This window comes from Zalophus californianus, chromosome 1 (genome assembly GCF_009762305.2).
Source record: "Zalophus californianus isolate mZalCal1 chromosome 1, mZalCal1.pri.v2, whole genome shotgun sequence".
NCBI classification, from domain to species: Eukaryota; Metazoa; Chordata; class Mammalia; order Carnivora; family Otariidae; genus Zalophus; species Zalophus californianus.
The window spans coordinates 136,940,066-136,952,762 of NC_045595.1; the positions used below are offsets into that span (position 1 = coordinate 136,940,066).

The 12,697-nt window shown below is 43.5% G+C and overlaps 1 protein-coding gene across 2 annotated transcripts; it reads right to left on the reverse strand.

Moving 5' to 3' along the window:
- Window positions 1–5,794: 5,794 nt before the first annotated feature.
- CRYGS (crystallin gamma S) lies at window positions 5,795–11,900 on the reverse strand. Of its 2 annotated transcripts, none has more exons than XM_027583828.1 (3): window positions 11,846–11,900; window positions 6,626–6,868; window positions 5,795–6,167 (listed from the first exon to the last, which is right to left on the reverse strand). In XM_027583828.1, the coding sequence occupies exons 1-3, from the start codon at window positions 11,864–11,866 to the stop codon at window positions 5,895–5,897; spliced, it is 537 nt and encodes a 178-aa protein (XP_027439629.1). In that variant the 5' UTR covers window positions 11,867–11,900; the 3' UTR covers window positions 5,795–5,894. The 2 variants fall into 2 exon arrangements, with proteins under 2 accessions (XP_027439629.1, XP_027439630.1); XM_027583829.1 differs by having other exon boundaries at window positions 6,626–7,076; window positions 11,846–11,898.
- Window positions 11,901–12,697: the final 797 nt, after the last annotated feature.

Here is a 12,697-nt window from a genome sequence, read left to right on the forward strand (position 1 = left end):
AGACTTTAAAATAGCTACCTTTACACCTGCTCCTTTGGGTTGTTCACTGGGCTAAGAATTCTTCCTTATTATCTCATCCGGTGCCAGCAAAACCACTGGGAAGGAGGTATAATTTTACCTCTATTTATAGGAGAAGGCTCAGCCTAGGAGAGGTGTGTTTGCCTTGAATACTACAACTACAAAACAGGAGAATCAGAATCGAAACTCGGTCTGTGTGGCTTCAAGGCCCCAGGGGCTGTCAGCATTTAAGAAGAAAGAGCTCGTGCCCCCCGCAGTTGTACTCCTAGCTATATACTCAAGAAAAAGGACATATATGTCTACATGCCAACTTGTACATAAATGTTTATAGCAATAGTCAAATGGTAGAAACAACTCAAATGTCCATCAACTGATGAATGTAAAGCATCCATATGGTGGAATAGGATCTGACCACAAAAAGGAACGAAGCACTCATACATGCTACACCATGGATGATCCTTGGAAACATTTTGCTAAATAAAAGAAGCCAGGGGCACCTGGGTGGCTCAGTCAGTTAAGCGTCTGCCTTTGGCTCAGGTCATGATCCCGGAGTCCTGGGATCGAGTTCCGCGTTGGGCTCCCGGTTCGGTGGGGAGTCTGCTTCTCCCTCTGCCCCTCACCTGCTCTTGTGCTCTTTCTCGCTCTCAAATAAATAAATAAATAAAATCTTTAAAAAAATAAAAGCCAGCCACAAAAGACCATGTCATGTATGACTTCATTTACATGAAATGTCTAGAATAAGTATATATATGTAAATACTGATATAGAAGTAATTGTATGTGAATATATACAATAAGCGAATTATTATATAATAAGTGAATACACAGATACAGAAGGTAGACTCATGATTGCTCAGGACCGGGGGGAAATGGGGAGATAAGGTGGTAATCCCTAAAGGGTATAGGGGTTCTTTCTGAGGTGACGGAAATGTTCTCTAATTGGCTGTGGTGATAGTTGCACAGATCTGTGAATATACTAAAATCCGGTGAGTCTACACTTTTAAACAGTGCCTTGTACGGCATGTGGATTATATCTCAATAGAGCAATTCAAGAGAAAAATCGCCCATGCTATGACTGGCCTAGCATGACTCTTAGGCTTTCATATGTCCTATGGTGGTTCTGTCTCATGAACACTGAGAAGCAGAAGCCGTGTGGTGCTGTGGAAAGAGCAAAAGCTTTGGAAGCAGTGGCCTCAGACAACGTGTTTAGCCTGTCTCGGCTCTGGTTTCCTGTCTGCAAACTGGGGTTAGTAAGGCCCACCTTACCAAGTTGTTGCGGTATATAGGAAAGCCCCCAGCCCCTGCAGTTCTAACATTCCCCGATTTTGAAGTGTGAGGCTTGAGTGAAGAGGGAGAGGTGGGTGGTGTCTGTCTGTGGACAGAGAGGTTTGCTTTGCGTTGAGTCACACCCACCCGCGAGGGAGCCTTCTCTCCCGTGCGGACCACAGGCTGGTCAGCCAGAGGGCTAGAAGGAGGGTTTGGGGATTCACCGCCCCCTGTCACATCCCCAAATAAGAGAGCTGAGGTAGAAGTTAGAAAGCAGGGGGATTTGTGTGAGCTCTAGGGACAGCCCTGCAGCCCTTGGAAACTGGCGGGAGTGAGGCAAAGGGGAGAGTGAAGAGGAAGCCAGACTCCCATAGAAATGTAGCTCTTTTGGGGCGCCTGGGTGGCTCAGTCGGTTAAGCGGCTGCCTTTGGCTCGGGTCGTGATCCCAGGGTCCTGGGATCGAGCCCCATGTCCGGCTCCCTGCTCAGCAGAGAGCCTGCTTCTCCCTCTCCCTCTGCCTGCCACTCTGCCTACTTGTGCTCTCTATCTCTCTGTCAAATGAATGAATAAAATCTTTAAAAAAAAAAAAAAAAAGAAATGTAGCTCTTTTGCAAGGCAGTGGGATGGGTTGGATGGTTCTGGTGTATGCCTTCCCAGCTCTGAAACATCTGCCAAAAATGCAGAGATGCTTTTCCGAAAACAACTGGAGGATAGAAAGAGGTATAAAGAAGAGCTAGACAAGTAAAAAATAAAGCAAAAAAAAAACCACAACAATTTGGTAGCAGAGGTACTTAAATACTAGGAAAATGGTACTAACAGGCCAACCAGAGTGGTAAAATACAAGTTCTGGATTTATGAATTCGCCCACTCCCTAAAATTTACTGTTAATTCCAAAATCACTCCTCATGGTACCTTTGAGGGCATTCAAGGACATGAGCAGAGCAGTAAGAAATTTGAGTCACCCCGTGTTCGTGTTCCCTGCTGAGGTCAAACGAAGGCTCTGCCTTCTGGTTTCAGCTCTCCTACTGTAAACAAGTATTTTGTTTTGTTTTGTTGCTGTCTATGTAGTGCTGTGTTTTCTGCCTTGTCTCCCTCTCGGTTGGTGATTTCACTATATAAACTGACCCCCAGATGTAGCATTGAAGTGCTGTCTGGAGTTCAGAGCAAGCTTTCCTTAAAAAGCTGCCATGTGCCCTACGGAGAGGATCTGTTTGTCAACCTTCATTCAGGCCTGCAATGTTAACGCACCAACAATCCACATCAAATAAAGTGTCTTTAAACTGAAACACACATAAAAAAAAAAAAAGGTTAAGTATTGATCAGCTGACAAAAATTCTGTGACCAGAAGTTCACGGGCACCTAACCCTGTATTTTCTCCAGGAACTGCTATCTGCTCTCCAGTGCTCACGTCTTTATAGACCACCACTACTGCAAACAAGAGCATTGGCCATCCATGCTATGTGTTTTTAATGCGTGTTCTCATTTGAACACCCACAAAGTAGGTGTTCTTTTTGTTCTACAGGTAAGGAAGTTGAGGTTATCTGTATTAACGTGACTTAGAGCTCCCATGTGGAAGTGGGAGGATTTGAATCCATTTCTCTCCCGCTCTCCAGAGAGGAAGCGAACTCTCTAGCCTGGGAGCCTGAATGCCAGTTCTTAGAAAAGGCTGATCAGGCCCGTGTATCAGGGCTGTTGGGAGGGCACCCGGAGAGCTGAGCGTAGTCAAGAACATGGCCTATCTGTGAAAAGAAGGGGAAAGAACTGGACACGATCATCCAGATGTAGTGTGGTCAGGCTCTGGCGGAGCAGGGGGGAAACAATCATCTGCAACCAGCACAGAAGAGAGGCACCAGAATGAGGAATGGGTGCCAACCACACCAAGAGAGAAGCAATGGCGGGAACAGGAATGGTTCAGCCTAGAAATGAGAGTGTGGGGACCTACAGGAGGGATCTTTAAATACCTAGAGGGCTATCTTGGGAATGAGAACTGGAAGGAAAGCAGGTTCAGAGTTATAGGGAGCAGGTTATGACTCGGTGTAAGCACCATTTTCTAATACTCAGAGCTCTCCAACAGGCCAAGACTGGGGACTGGTGGTCAATAGGCTAAATCCGGCTGCAGACACGTTGTGTTGGTTCACAGCGTTTCTGAAAAGTTGTAGTTCAGTGCCCTGCTGTGGGACGTGTGTCTCCAGTTTCCAGAGCCTCTGCCGCTCCCTGTGCTTTGAGTCCCCCTTCACTCATGTGTAACTTGACTTGCCCTTCAAGTATCAGGTTGACTGATTCAGCAAATAAAAATACAGGATGCAGAGTTAAATTTGAATTTCAGACAAATGACAAATCCTTTTTTGTGTAACCATGTCCCATGTAATACTTGGGATATACTTATACTGTGTCTATAGTTAGTTATGTCCCAGTACTTGTGATTTACTAATAAGTGTCCCACATTCAATCTGTCAGCCCTACCCTGGAGGCCTGAACTAGGAGCCCTGGAGGCTGCATTTTGAGGAAGCGTGTTCTATATTTGGGAAATACTTGAAGACTTGTCTCAGAGGAATGCTAGGGATGGAAACAGGGCTAAAATGATCTAAATGGTCTTATTTTCTTGAGATCCCCCCATTTCAGAGAGACAAAACAATAAAAGCTAGAGGGAGATAATAATTCTAAATAACAACCCCAGGTGCTATTCTGGTGTGCGTGACAGGTGGGATGCTGGCTTGTGCTGGAACAGCAGAATGTTCTACCAGAACTGGATTGATGGATAGATACAAAAACATAAAGTGTTTTTGACCTCAAATATCAACTGCTAGTAAAATGTTTGTTAAGTGCAAGTTGATGGACATGTCTACAGCCGGGGCAATGGTGGCAATCCCTTTCTGGATCAGGACATGAACCAAGAGGCATATAACGTCCCCAAAAGGTGATTCTGCTTTATCTGTCAAAAGCCATCTTCTACTTCTCCGAGACTGGGGTAAGCAATCCTGACACTTTTTCCATACCCTGCTGCCAGAAGTGTGTTTCTGGTTGTTTTGAACAGACCGTGGCTGACTCCCCGGGGCCTGGAACATGGTGGCAGTTGATACGCGAGCAGAAGCTGGCCCTCACGCACGGTTACCAGAGCCTCCGTTTCTTCTGCAGAAAAGGAGGGGCAAGATCTCTGAGGTCATTTCCAGCAATTGTGCCGCTGAAAGTGTCAGTAGTCTTTGGTCATCAGCTAGCCTTTCTGCACCCTCCTCCTGACCTCCAAGGAATTAGGATGTTTATGTTCAGTGCGACTTGAGTGAGCATTTGGTTGAACGCCCTCATTTTGGAGACAGAGCAAGTTCCCTTCATGGGAGGGTGAGGAGGTCTAGAGCTCTTTGTGGCTCAGTGGGTGGCCTCCCATTCTTCCGTCTATGGTTCATCTTGTCTCCCTCCCTTACTTTTACTCAAATCTTTCAAGGTCCCTCACTCAAAACAGAGAACATGACAAAAGGCAGGGGGAAGTTAACAAAATGAAAAAAAATATTTGGGGGAGAGAATGCACTACACACTAGTGTATGGACTGAAGTGCACACAAAGGGAATATCCTTAGCAGTTCTAATTTGTCCTTTTCTGGAAAAGCTCCTAGGAGACCTGGGCTCTGCCCTCTCTTTTAAAGACAGGCACATCGGGAACATCCCCAGGTTGACTCAGATGCTCATTAAGTATTCCTAATGATGCTGGGTTTCCTTCACCATTCTCCTCTTCATCAGGATTAAACAGAGAAAATCTCAGGGGTTACTCAAAATGAGTAAAACTCCATTTCAACTCTTGTAAAGTCGGGACAAATTATTTGATATGTGCTTTTTACAGAAAGATTGAGCTTAAAGTTGAGAAGTAACCGACCCAGCAACCTCTGAATCTTAAACAAAGGCTTTCAGGTGACTTAACGGCTCCACCATTTTCAAGTGATGGCTCTATTTTCACTGTCCATTCTTGAGAGGTATTCTGTCTCCTCCATGAGAACTTCAGGGGACCCTCCCCTTTCCACCTTTTTAAATTTCTCAGGGTCTTGTATTTCTGTTATGCACACGGACCCCCAGCTGGCAGGTGTTGAATGAATGAGTTGGAAATGAAAGGAAAAGAACAGGGGCTCTGGAGACAAATACCCTGGACGAAACCCCGGTTCCTCCGATCACCAGCTGGTGAACTTGGGCAAGTTTTTAGTTTCTCTAAGCCTCTGTTTTCTTATTTGTAAAATGCAAATAAACCACCTCATCTACAGGGGTGTTGTAAGGAGAAAATGGAATAGTGAAGGCACTCAATAAGCAGTAGCTCTTACTGTACCTGTTGAATCTACAGCAAACTTAAGCAATGAGAACCACCACCTGGCAGTATGATTTTCTAACCTTTCAATGCAGTCCCATCCTGTTTGGCACAAAGTTACAGACTGGCCATCTGAAGGATGAGTCACTTTGTGTAACTGCCCACTGTGGTGGGCACTATTTTACTGGTCCCTAAGAGTGTTTAAGGAGAAGCATTACAGTCAACAGTGGAATGCATGCCAATTGTTTTATTTATGATGCCTACTTGGATGACAAGGCTAGCCAGCACGTGGCCCCCAGGGAGAAGCCTGTGGCCCCATCCCCGTCATTACTCCACAATGCGGCGGAAAGACTGCACAGCTGGGGAAGCTGCACCCCAATCAATGGGCTTCCGGTACTCCTTCTTGTCCAGAAGGTACTGCCTGCCACGGTAGTTGGGTAGCTCGTAGAAAATCCAGACGCCGTCCAGCACCTTACTGGAGTGGACCTCTCGCATGTGAAACTGCTCCATGATAGAGGGGCAATCTTCAGTGGTTTCGTACATCTGGCCATTAAAATCTCCTTTCTCAAAGATCTGAATCTTATACTGGCCTCCACTAGACTGGAAAAACACGGGAGGAAATAAACAATGATGATTATGAAAATCACCAACATGTCAAGAACTCCCAGAATGCTGTGGTTCAGAACCCACCATCTTGAAAGCCAGATGATCTGATCTCCCATCCCCACTGTGCTCTGACCAAAACAGCTGCCCTTGGTAAGAAAAACTTAATGCCTTAAAGTACTCAGGAGGTAGAGAGTGTGCTCTGGAAATAATTCGTGTATTCAGTCTTGTGATGAACTGACCTTAGGTTTTATGTAAGCCTCAGCAGCCAACAGAAGAAAACACTGCATTAAAGGGTAGGAAATTTTAAGAAAATGCTTCCACATAAAAGTAAAAAAAAAAAAAAAAAAAAAAAGGCGGGGGTGGGGTGGGGAGTAGGGGCAAGAGAGACAGAGAGAGCCGGAGCAGGTGAGCGAGCGAGCAAGCAAGCGGGATCCAGCGGGGTCCAGACTCACCAGATGAACAGCTCGGCAGGAGCTGAGGCGGTCATTGAGGCCCATCCAGTGCTGGTACTCGGGGTACTCGCCCCGAGGTAGGATGTACATGTAGCCCGCGAAGTTGGGCCTTTCGTACACAGCCCAGGTGCCTCCCTCCACTCGAATGGAGTTGCAGCGACTCAGGTACATGTGGAAATCTGCACAGTCGCAGTCACAGTCATAGTGGCGGCCTTGAAAGTGCTTGTCCTCATAGAAAGTGATCTGAAGGGCGGAGCAAACCAAGAGAAGAACTGGGGAGTTGGGAGGCTTTATTCATAAAAAATAAAGACCAAGAACATAATCCCCACTTTGAAAATTCCTTTCTCTTCGACTTTGAGGAGGAAATGCAGAGTTCTACCTCATCTCACAACACCTACCTTCTGGCAGACAACTTTAGTTGTCAACAACAGGAATGAGAACTTTCTGAAGGCTTAAAATGAAGCAAAACAAAAGAGTGCCCTAAGATAAGCCAGACCCACGTTCATGGCTTCCTCCTTTTTGTTCCCATAACTCACGGTACTCATCACATAAGAAAATAAATTATCCGCTTATATATCTCTCTCCCATCAGACTCCTAGACTTCTTCCTGGGGCAAAGACCAAGCCTTATTCAAGCTATGGACCCCTGTATCCTGCACTGGACAAACCCACAATAAATGTTGGATGACGATGAGTGAGTTCCAAATGCAGGCCTTCACTGTAGGTGATATGGAAGATACACAGAGAAAAATAAAACGTATCTTAGCTTTAGAGAGCTTATTTTAGATGGATGTGGAGCATACACATGACAATATTTTATGTTCTGTATTATTATTTTATTGCCAACAGAGTAGTTACAAAGCAACAAAATGACAAGTCAAGAATGTTCTTTGCCTCAAACCCTTTACCAAGTTTTCTCCCACAATCTTTGGGGTAAACCTGAGACCTCTAATGGCACGGCCGCCCGCAGCTCTGAGAACCGGGAAATAATAAACCTGGGCTCTTGAGCTGCATCTCTACGGTCAGACTCACTACTTTAGGCAAGCCGCCTCTCTGGGCTCCTGCTTCTCACTTGTCAGATGAAGGACCAGACTAGATTGAAGACCTGGCTGTAAAAATAAAACGTTCCTATTTGCAACAGGAAATAGAGTTCCCAGGCACTCCTGGGGCTTCGTGACGCAGTTTCTGAAAACCACCAGACGAAATAGACTGTAGAGTTTGCCCCTTCTTGTTTTATAATTCCACAATCCAAGATAAATGTTAGTTTATCATTGAAACGGAAAGCAAGGTGTCACGGAGTCAAGCAGTTAATTCCCTAGCGTTATGCTGCCACCTTGTGGCTAATTTGCGTTATCGGTTTAGAAGAAAATCAGGTCAAGCATTTCACAGGAAAGGAGTAGAGCCAGGTGGCCTTGAGAGCATCTCTGTCCAGGGGCAAAGGAAAAGGGATTACCTGTTCAAAGGAATAAAAGAACATGGCCCACTATAGGGACAAGTAGTTCCTCAAGCTTGGCGCATATAGAGTCTGCGCATATAAGAAGTATTCGGAAATAAAGCCAGCAGCCTGCTGCGGATGCCATGCTAGAATCCCTTTGGTGATGATGTGTGTGGAAGCGGGTCGTTGCTATAGGTGTGGTGAGAGATGGTGCGGGCCAGACAAACGGCAACTGCTAGCTGAGGACACGGAGGGAACAGTCAAAAAGAATGGAGGATTTGGTGGCTGATCAGATGTAAGTAATGATGGAGAGGCAGAAACCAAGAAGGACTTGCAAAAGGCCATAAAACCTCAGTGTTTTCTACCCCAGGGGAGACTTTCTAGATCATAGCCTACTGATGGTTATTTCCTTCCACCTTAATCTACCCTTCTTGTCTCTCTCCCTTCTGTTTCCTGTTCCCTACGAGCTTCCTTACCCCTTCTCAGCCCTAAATCATCTACTTCATTTCCTTTCTTCCCCTCCCAAATTTCTCTTCCAGCTCCATTTCCCACTTCAGCATAGCAGATTGAGAGATACATGGCATCCCAGTCTACAGATGAAAACAAAATTGCAGCACCACTAGTTACTAGCCCTGTGACCTTGGATAGGCCACTGAACCTCTCTAAAGCTCAGGCTCTTCATTAGTAAAACTGGATAACAATATCCACTGCAGAGGATTGTTCTGAGGAGGGATAATGCCAATAAAGCACTTAGTTTAATCTGGTTCATAATTGCCGATAAACTTTTGCTACTGTTGTTACAGATAAAGAAGTTAAAGGACTTGCCTAAGGTCAATAGCTAGTTACAAGTTTGTTGCAGGCAAGTGAGTGGACGGCTGTGCAAAACTCCTGGTTAGTGACCTGTGATTGATTTGAGCTTCCCTCCCTTTGCTGTTTTCCCGCCTGCACAGTTAGCTCTGCTCCACAAACACCATTTACTCTGTTAGTAACGGAACAAGACTGATTCGGAATCTGAGAAGCTGTCCCCAAAGCCTATGGAAAGATCTTTAGGAAAACTAAGGTAACTTCACTAAGAATTAAATGATTCTAAACTCCTTAATTTAACTTTCATTCAAATTACCTTTGGTTTTTGGTCAAGTTGTCACCAAAAAAAAGAGGCTTTGCAAGGGATACGCTATAGGAAATAAAGTTAGTATCTTTTTTACTTGAATGTTTCTCACACTTCGTGCCCTCTGCTCATTTGCCTGGCTAACATCTATATACAGGATGTTCTATAAGGTCACCTTGCGGGCCACCCTTCCAGCAGACTAGCCAGCCATTCCAAGGCTGAAACAAAGTACTGTGTTGCCATGGAGCCATTACTGAGCTCCAGAACCAAGCTCTCCTTTCAGTGGGAGAGCTTTCAAATCTCAGAGCCCAGAGAATGTTGTATTTCTACTCAATTTCCATGTGCAGAAGGACCATGAAATCTACTCTATGGTGAGCTGAGATTCTTGGGCAAAAAAAAAAAAAAAAATTGTAGAGAAGGCTAAGAAATAGTACTGGAGATTTCCCTAGAAATTATTACAAAATTCCCCTCATTTTTGTTTAGTTTTTGAAAAATAGCCTATTAATCCAATATAGCACAAAGAAAAATGTTGAGTATTTGAGAGGCAACAAAACCAAATTTAGTAAAATGCATTGTTTTTGCCAAGCCTATAACTCTGATTAAATTGCTAGTAAATGGCGGGAAAGGGAGAAGCAATAGAGAAAGAGATTAACTTGCTCTTTTGGCCTAGTAAGCAAGTTAGCTAACCACCATGAACAGCGCAGCTACAAGAAATAAGAAAGCACACTATTACTACTCTGGAAATCTTTTGAAAGTGGGGGTATTTTCATCTAAGAGGGTTCTTTTTCTTTTTAAGGATTTTAGTATTTATTTGAGAGAAAGAAAAAGAGAAAGAGCACACAAGCAGGGGTGGGGGGCAGAGGGAGAGGAACAAGGAGACTCCCCGCCGAGCAGGGAGCCCGACACGGGGCTCCATCCCAGGACCCCAGAATCATGACTGGAGTCGAAGGCAGACGTTTAACTGACTGAGTCACCCAGCTGCCCCAAGAGGGTTCTGTAACAGTCTTCCCTCAAGGCACATGGATATTCCTCTAAGGACTTAAAAATTCTTTTCAGTGGGATGTGCATGGCATGCTTTCAAGAACCTCAGAGCACTAAAGACACTGTCTCATTTTTCTCCCAAAATCTTTTAGATGACGAACATGATTATTAGTTTTATTTTCCAAGTGGAAAAAAAATCAGGCACTAACCAATTCTGGAACAAGTTAACAGGTGCCTCCTGACATGATGTGATGGGAAATACTTGACGTTGCCTGTTTAACTTTCTGGCCAAAGATGGTTAGTCTGAATCAAAACATTAGGAAACAATCAGACAAATACAGATTTCAGGACTTCCTACAAGACACCTGGTCTGGACTTTGAAAAATGTTAATGTCTCAAACTACAACAACAGAAAGGTAGGGCGACTGTTCCATATAAAAGAGGCTAAAGGAAAAAAATGGTTAAAGAAACACGGCAACCAAAGGTAATGCATGATCCTTGACTGGATCCTGTATCAGGGGAAAAGCCAGCCATGAAGCACATTTGGGGAAGCAACTGGGGGAAATTTGAATATAGTTCGAATATTAGGTATTATATTTATTACAAATTTGGGGGACAAGATAATGATAGTATGTTTATTTTTGGAGATACATGCCTAAATATGGCAAAGGAATTAAGTTTATTTACTGTCAAATGGTTTAGTACAAAGAGAGAGACAGAGACCCAATATAGCAAAAGGCTAACAATTGGAGACTATAAGTGAGGGATATGCAAGTATTTGTTCAACACTTCTTTCTTATTCTGTTAAGATTCAATGGGTTTGAAACTTTTCAAAGTAAAGAGTTGGGGGGGATGTGGAAATCAGGCACCAATGGCTTTGCCTTACACTCACTGGTCAATGGAAGAGCTAAAATAAAGAAATGAAAGTAGAATCCCTCATTCCTAAAGCCCTGCTTAAGAAATCAATTTCCAGTCCAACAACTGTGAATCAAATATTTGAGAGTCAATTTTCCTAATGTAAGCAAGCACTTTATTTCAGGAGATGGGTAAGAGTAACTGCTTGAATGAAATGGATATGTAGGATTTAATTCACTTGATTGGTCTTTTAGAACATTACTGGTGGAGGCTCACTTTTACAGAGCAGATTTTTAAAAAAAAAAAGGTTTTATTTTCAGTAATCTCTACACCCAACATGGGGCTCAAGCCCTGAGATCAAGAGTTGCATTCTCTACCAACTGAACCAGCCAGGCGGCCCTCACAGAGCAGTTTTTAACTAAATACTAAAAGTTTTCTACTCCACATACTCCTTTTATCAGCATGTCCTATTCCTGGGGAAAGTCACAGAATATTGGTTCCTGGAAGGCAGAAATCATCATGATATCTACCTGTTATATACCTGCACAGTATTGAACATCGCCCTCCCCCACAAAGATAAACCCTTAATAAACTGTTGGGGAATTCTGTCAGAGTAGAAAATATAATGAGCGTTTTTTAATCTTCTCTCCCAATCCCAGCCTTCAAACCACTATCATACTCACCTTTGGGCAAAGAAGAAAAGCTTTTCACCACATTTCTTTCAGTGTATCTTTAGGTACATTGGAAAAGAGGAAATATTCCAAAAGAAAGGAAACACTGGAAAGAAAGGTACAAAGGAAAAGCAAGTGGTAGGCTATAAATCAGTGTGACTGCTAACTTACCTTGTTTCCAGACTTAGACATTTTGGTGCATAGATTGGTTTCCCCAGTGCTGGAATCCAGAATAGCTAGAGAGAGAGGCATAGAGACATTTATAGTGCGCTGGTTTCAAATCAAACTAGTAGGGAAAGCTTAGTCATGAGAATAGGATCCAAAAATTGAGTCAGTCATTTAGAGGCTATTGATGGTTTCTAGAAAAACAATTGGGATTATGAAATAAAGGAAAGCTTCAGTACCCCTTCTAATGCTTACCAAGCCTTGCTGCATTATAGACTTTGCTGAGTCAAGGCACCAAAACCCAGCCAAAGTTTTCCAAGTTAAAAACAAAGAAGTCCCCCTTATCTGGGTAATTTGGTTTTCTAGCAAGCCGCCACCTTGAAATCCTGTGTCTTCTTTTTTCCTTCAATAGAGCTTGCGGGAAAGTCAAAAGGCTACCCTCTAATTCTGAACAGAAATGACATGTTCCAAAGCAACAAAATGTAATGACTACTAAACACAATGCATGATCTTATGTTTGGAAAATGTCACTACAAAGGACATTTTTGGGAAGATTAGCAAAACTTTTAATCCAGACTGTATATGGTGCCATTGTGGAATTTCCTGAATTTAATCAATTTAATAATTTGTACTATGACTACATAGGAGAATGTCTTTATTTTTAGGAAATCCATGCTAATGTCTTTAGGAGTAAAGGTTTAAGATGTCTGCAACCGACTCTCAAATTGTTGAGTGAAAATACGACTACTGTGCAGAGTGGTAAAGTGAATGTGATGTCACGTTAGGCAAGTGGTAAATCTAGACAAGGGGTACGTGGGGATTCAGATTCTCGCAACTGTTCTTTATGTTTGAAAATTT

Bases quoted from the DNA above. Each gene is read 5' to 3' on its own strand.
- CRYGS (XM_027583828.1), bottom strand. From the start codon at position 11,866: ATGTCTAAGTCTGGAAACAAG. The intron at 6,869-11,845 runs GTAAGTTAGCAG...TCCGCCCTTCAG, and splicing joins TGTCTAAGTCTGGAAACAAG to ATCACTTTCTATGAGGACAA. The intron at 6,168-6,625 runs GTGAGTCTGGAC...GTGTTTTTCCAG, and splicing joins CCTGCCGAGCTGTTCATCTG to TCTAGTGGAGGCCAGTATAA.